The sequence below is a fragment of the Saccostrea cucullata genome, unplaced genomic scaffold (assembly GCF_032062105.1).
Source record: "Saccostrea cucullata isolate Sc308-1 unplaced genomic scaffold, CSIRO_AGI_Scuc_v1 ctg338, whole genome shotgun sequence".
Classification (NCBI taxonomy): Eukaryota; Metazoa; Mollusca; class Bivalvia; order Ostreida; family Ostreidae; genus Saccostrea; species Saccostrea cuccullata.
Window position 1 is genome coordinate 60,550 of NW_026928340.1, and position 7,121 is coordinate 67,670.

The window sequence follows — 7,121 nt, forward strand, 5'->3', positions numbered from 1 at the left end:
TGAGAAGATATATCATGAATCTGATGACAGTCAATTCTTTTATCATATTACGCCTACTATTACTATCTGGTAAACATTTTCGTTTATTTGCCCTTTGGTTATCTTTGGAATCTTTGATAATTACCAATTACTACAATTCAACAAAATTTTCAGATAAAATTTTTAATTGTACAGAAAAAAGAGTAAATTTTACAACATTAAAGTAAAAGATTCACAGATTTTAGTATTAAATTTACAGATTAAATTGATAATGTTGTCAGTAGAAGTACCAGTTGCATCAAATTAAAACTTTTGTTGCTGTTGTCTAGCTAAATCGGTGCATTACTGGATCATAAAAACGTCCACTGCTGGTCGTCGCCATTGACAAAAAAGTGGAAAAACGAGAAAAAAAACAGGAAGCTGTCCCGTTATTATTATTATTAAAACTAACTCTTTCTTTCTCGTTTTTCATGATCTTTCTCATTCACTGAGAAGATACAAAGAAGTACATGTATCATTTATATATTTTTAAAATAAATATTTCGAGTGACACTACCATTACACGTGGGGTTTAAACAGTATACAGTTACCAAATGATGAAATATTTAAATAGCAATGAAATAAAGCTTCTAACAAAACGATTATCATTAAGTATAACTTGTGTGTTAAAAGATGCTAACTTTTTCATTTTCTTAAATTTGTAAATCTTTGAATTCCACGTGCTCGGAGTATGGTGCGCCATTATGTACATCAGTTTTTTGAATCGTGTATTGTCATCTATATTTTTGAGTAAATACATAGTTTAATCTTTTTAAAGTAATACGCTTAACTATTCATACAATTTAGGAAATTTTATTATTGTGTAAATTGTTAATCTGCTTGCTTTACTATTAAGAACACCTGTTTGTGAAAGTTTTTCTACGGAAAGCCATAGATGACATTAATTTTATTTTATTTTTGTTATTGCAGCCTTTTTACTATATCCTTATATGGTTATCTTTCTGCTGAGTGTTGTCTGAATAAAGTCATTATTGTAGCAGAATAGCTTTGATAGCTTCAGTAACGATTAAGAAACGTTTTTGTCTTATGATATACATTAGTACTACGATAGCTTCATAATTATGCATGCCTGCAGGTCATGGTAACATATTTTAGATTTTAAAGACATACAACCAAAACGTTTTGTATTATGTGTACAATGAACAGAAAATCCATTGTATTCACGAGTGGTGTCAAACTTTAGAAACTTCGTCAATCGTAAGACATGAATATCTTATAAGTATATGAAATGTTGTAAAGAACAGTTTTAAACCAAACATGGCGCATGTGATGAAGCAGATGTATAAGCTATAGGCAAAGATCATGCAATAATGAAGGTATTTTTATGCGCCCGGATCGATAGATCCGAGGCGTATATTGTTTTTGTCCTGTCTGTCTGTCTGTCTGTCTGTTTGTTTGTTTGTATGTTTGTTTGTTTGTTTGTTTGCTTGATTGTCTCCAAACTTTAACCTTCGCCATAACTTTTGAAACATGAAAGGTAGAAACTTCATATTTGGTATGAATACTTCAATAATTAGGTGATTTCAAATGACACCAATATTAATGACCTTGTGACCTTTAATGTGACCTATATGCTAAAAATAGCTTTCTGTCTGCAAACTTTAGCCTTCGCCATAACTTTTGAACCATGAAAGATAGAGACTTCATATTTAGTATGCATACTACACTAATAAAATTCTTTCAAATGACACCAAGTTCAATTACCTGGTGACCTTGACTGTGAACTATATGCTAAAAATAGCTTTTTCGTACCTTTCACCATAACCATTGAACCATAAAAGATAGAGACTTCATATTTGGTGTGCATAATTCACTCATCAAGTTCTTTCAAATGACACCAAGGTCAATGACCTTGTGATCTTGACTGTTACCTTTGCTTGTATGGTAAAAATAGCTTTTTCGATTTTTGTTGCCGCCGGGCGCATAGTGTTTCACAAACACATCTTGTTTATCATTATTTTGTCTGCTGATGACAATATATACAATTCTGGATTCAAGAGAGTATTTTAAGTTAAACGATAAATAAAAAGATGGATATACCCAGTCTGGAGCCTTTTTATACCCCCTGCTTGAAAAGAGAAAGGTTATATATTAATATATAAATGCAGTCCTCCGCCTATCAGTCCTCCGCCTTTCGTCCATCTGTATGTCCGTATGTCTATTATACACTGGGGCACAGATCTCTGATCCGACACTCCTCTTGTACCAATGATAGACTCCTAATGATACTTTCACAGATTCTTTATTGATAAATGCCATTGTGCATCTCATATTTTCCTTTTTGTTTTGACTCCTATCATTTCGGGTTTTCCAGAGAATAACATTGACTCTGCCATTTTATCATATGTGAAGCGGGGTCAATCATTAAGTGAGCTCAGTGTATACAGTGCCTCCCGTTATTATGTGCTGTTCGTTCAATGCAAGTAAAACTGCTCTTACTATGGAGTAAATGAATGATTTAATATATTTTCTTAATTTTATGAAGATATTAATTGACTAGTTGCCAAATTACTGTACATTTCAGGTCTGAGAAATATAGCACGGATATATCATCGATGACTCTAATGACTATCAATTTCCGTGTTATTTATAAAAAAAACTAAAGCAATTAATTACAAAATAATATGACATTAAATATGTTATGATACTAGAGAGAGCTTTATCTAGAAATTATTAAAGTGGTAAAATCAAGAACCATAAGCACACAAAATTAGTTTGTAGCCTCTGTGATGACAAGGAAGTACACGAGAATATATGGCAAGCTAAATACTGTATATATCTTTGTATATGTATGCATATGTATGGCTATCTTCGCTTTTCATCTTACCAAAATTTTTGTCCAGTTTTCATTATGCACAGTCACATTTCTTTAAAAGAAATGTACCATTGAATTTGTCCCGTATAAAATCGCCAGCTGAGAGTAGGGCGAAAGGTGGAAAAAAAAGGGAAGCCAAAATGTCCCTTTATTCAGTACATAACATGTACATGTAAATCCATTGATAAAAATCCACTTATTACTTATACATATGTATGTAAATCTCGACGTTCCTTAAATTTATCAACAATTACCAAATGTGTGTAATATATTCTATTATTTCCTAAATGCGTGTAATATATTCTATTATTTCCTAAAAAAAAAAATACATGAAGTGCAATTATCCATGGTCATATTTTTTAGAGTGAGATACGTATATACACTAAATGTATTGGATATCGTTTTACAAGACATTGAAATCAGTTTAAAGAAAATAATACCCTCATTTACCTTCCTTCACAGCAAATGTCCTCAGGGACTTACAGCAAAGAGGTATATCATGATCTCAAGACTGCATGTACTGTAAAATCACATATTTTCGTGGTGTCAAATTTTCGTGGTTTGAGGAAAATTGTTTGGTTCGTAGGGATTTGATTTCGTGGATGTAGAATTGTTAAGTAGTAATGTATGTCACATTTTACATTTCGTGGTGGACATGAATTCGTGGGTCTCTTCACACCACGAAAACCACGAAAATTAAACCCCACGAAAATTTGTGATTTCACAGTAACATGTTGCGCACTATATGATTAATACAAATAGTAAATTTTTGTAAATTATAAGTTGTCTTATATTGTCAGTATATTTATATATTTTAAGTAACAGTTTTCGTACTTTTAATAAACTTATAAAGATAAATATTGTCATACCTTTAAAAAATTTTGTTCATATGCAAATCTAATTAAAAAAGTCTAATGTTCTAATGTTTTGCTGATCGGGCATGACAAAATCGATGGGTAAAGCTTAATCTCATTTTCATTCGTTTGTGTTTAAAAGTGACGAACTTGAGATTACATCACGGAAGACAGTACAATTTAAAATGAAAGGTATAACCAAACATTTATTGACTATGTTCTTGGGTAAAAAGCGAATTGTCGACCCTCGGACCAACCCGTCTGCCTGAGGCCATAGATGTCAATAAATGCATTTAGATTGATTATTTTGTTATTCTTTCTTTTGAGAATTTTTCCCTTGTATAGAAACTTTAATATTGTGTGATACCATTTAAAAACCTTAAGCGCTGTACCGACTATTTAGATCTAAAAAAGTGAAGGAAAAAATCAATAATTATCTAAAAGAACATAATGCATTTACAAAAAAATCTTTTATCAAACTTTCCACTAAATAGCAGCACAATGTTGAAGAAAATACAACGGTTAAATGATCGGCAGAAGATGAAATTTTAAATGTTTAATTTTGAAAACTTACCAAATTCTTACTAAACCAAATAACGCAGTTATATTAATATGCAATTTGAATTGCTTCTATCTGTATCTCCACCAACATCTTCTGCAAAACTTCGAAATGTTTTGGTGTGTATGGTTATAAACTTGAACATAGGTAAAGTTATATTTAGAAAAAAAGGGTTACATGTATATTACAAGTGTAAATAAAGCGTGTATAACGCCAGTTTAAGTTTTGTTGAACGAAATCCTCACTCCGTCACCAGAAACCTCTACATATTAAAAACAATTTGTAACAAGTTACATTTTTGCATACCCTTTACTTAAATCTGTAAGCATAAAAATATTTAAGACTTAAACATGTTAAAATGGTATTAAATTGTATTTTAAGAAAGGCGCCAGTGATTACGTTAATATAAAAAGTATTTTATATGTACATAATGTAATCAGGTCAATGATAATTAACTCAACGTGTAGGGCAAAGGGGCAAATGAAAACAAAAAATAAAATTTTTCAGCCGTATTGTAGATGGTTAGTCATGTTGAACCTGTGAGAAAGTTATTTTGACGTCTTCTTCTCTCGAAAGGTTTTTTACGACAAACTATTACTATTGCGGGAAAATGCACGAAGTATCTGAAGAGGTTGCATGTGTTGAAATGCACGCCAATGGCAGGAAATTTTGAGGTTTTATAATGAATTCCCTGTAATCAGATAACGCTTTGTGTAGAATGATTATAATTACATGTCCGCTGTATAATACTTGTTGAGAGAATATAATTTATCTTTTTCTCTAATAAACGAATCTAGAGATACTAATTTCAAAGTAACCTTAAGTTTATTTTTACAAATTTTGACTTACCATTGGAGACAGGACAGCCTGTTATAAAATGACATAAATAAGCCGGACAGAAACATATTTTTTCACATTGGAATCCATATGAAGGTGACGGACATGGTGAGGAGCAGTTGTGTCCTGTGTATCCGACAGGGCAGGCTGTACATAGAATAAATAACACAATTTAGTATAAATTTGCAAAACAAATGTACTTAATCTCATTTGAATAAATAGAAACAAAAAATAACATTGGTTTTACTTACGAATGCATTCATTGGTAGTTGTATTTAGCATAAAATGTTCACAGCATTTGTCTTTATAAGGTCTAAAAAAATAATTCAAAAAATTAAGGTTTAAAGCCAAACGTTACATGAATATAATGAACATTAATTTAAAAAAGTTTACATAGGCAAATTTAATTTAAAAGTAATAAAAATGAACATTTGGCTTTTTCAATTCAATTTTACTTGCATTCTATATATTACATATGATACAAAGAAAAAGCAAAATCCTGTAAGAATATATTTGATTACTTATATTTACCCAGTTTTAATTATACAGCTTTCCCTTGCTTTTATAAGGATAAAAGTCAGTAACAGAAATACTCGAAAGTAGTTATAAAACTCCATTTTCATTCGAAATATATTATAGCAATGATAATCCCATAATTAATTTCCCGGTTTTTAAAAAAACGGAAGTTGTCACAACCTTGATCTTGTGCACTTTTGCGACAAAATCTATAAAATGTATAATGGGAAATTCCTATTAGACATTTCCAGATTTTGCGATCTCGAGACAGTACTCGTGCACTGACTCTGACAGTTAATTAAAAAATTTTAGGGGTCGTGTCAAAATTTGATTTATTTACAAAAAAAAAACACTGTTTCCTAGATAAAGCAACATAGTATGTAGCATTTAAAGTCGTAGTGTGCAGGATTTAAATTCATAATATGGTGTATTTGTCATAAGTTCAGACTAACTAAAATAAAAATGATCTCTTTCTTTAATTTGTTTTGTTACTTTATATCAAGATAGGACTTTCCTGTGAATAATACAATTTAAATCAATCGCGTTCAAAGAAAGGCGAGATTTAAAACAATTATCGATTTATTTCCGACTCGGGATAAAAATATCATCAGTTTAAAGTCAATTTAACCTACATGTATAGAAATATGGGGATGATATTTTGGTTCAAAATCAGTAATTTTATTTTGAATTAGATAGCAAATATTATCTTAATCTTTGTTTAATCTCGTGTTTTACTTTTTAGTTCAGATATGCCATACTACGTATATAGCTCTAAAACCCTTTTAAAAAAAAGGTTTATACGGCCCCGTGTATATCGAAATACGAGTGGCGCTCTAAGCTGGAAATGCCTATTAGTAGATTGATAACAATTAACAATTGATTTAAAATGTGTACTATAATATAATGGAATATGGGGATAACGGACAATATTCATTTACAAATTTCACTATTTTCATGAGTTCTCACATAATAAAAAAGAAAATATCTCATAATAACGGAGATCTAGGGTATTTGGGGGATTACTAAGCTCTGTTAACTTTTATTTTCTTAAAAATGCCATGCATTAGGCTTATACCGATCGAAAAAAAATTGATAAGCAATTAACGCCCAATTTCAATCTTCCTTATCATAAGCAATATATTAGAAAGATATGTTCACCATTGTCTGCAGAAATACTTTGAGCATTATTTTTCTTAAAAATGAAAAACAGTTTGGATTTAGACAACCCAATCAATCATGCAAAACTTTATAGCATAAATTAAAGTATAATTTCATAGTATTATAGAAAAAAGTAACGAGGTAAATCATTGACAAACAAGTTGCTGAGACAATAATATCAGCAGTGCCGTGTAAAGTCATCATTTTATAAGTTTCATGATCGATACAATAACCTTGTCAGCAAAAAACGATTTATCATTGAGACAAATGATAACGTCAAGGTCTTCCGAACAATTTGTATAATCTTTTATCCCTTATACGATGTTGTACGTTCAGCAAATGA

General features: G+C 30.5%; 1 protein-coding gene across 1 annotated transcript; it reads right to left on the reverse strand.

Annotated features, from left to right (window-relative positions):
• Positions 1 to 4,718: 4,718 nt before the first annotated feature.
• On the reverse strand, positions 4,719 to 5,875 carry LOC134277251 (platelet endothelial aggregation receptor 1-like). Its single transcript, XM_062759568.1, has 4 exons — positions 5,636 to 5,875; positions 5,356 to 5,417; positions 5,117 to 5,251; positions 4,719 to 4,958 (listed from the first exon to the last, which is right to left on the reverse strand). Exons 1-4 carry the CDS (start codon positions 5,725 to 5,727, stop codon positions 4,945 to 4,947), a joined length of 303 nt encoding a protein of 100 aa, XP_062615552.1. The 5' UTR covers positions 5,728 to 5,875; the 3' UTR covers positions 4,719 to 4,944.
• Between the last annotated feature and the right edge of the window lie 1,246 nt (positions 5,876 to 7,121).

Bases quoted from the DNA above. Each gene is read 5' to 3' on its own strand.
- LOC134277251 (XM_062759568.1), bottom strand. From the start codon at position 5,727: ATGAAAATGGAGTTTTATAACTACTTTCGAGTATTTCTGTTACTGACT. The intron at 5,418-5,635 runs GTAAATATAAGT...TTATTTTTTTAG, and splicing joins AGCTGTATAATTAAAACTGG to ACCTTATAAAGACAAATGCT. The intron at 5,252-5,355 runs GTAAGTAAAACC...TTCTATGTACAG, and splicing joins AACTACCAATGAATGCATTC to CCTGCCCTGTCGGATACACA.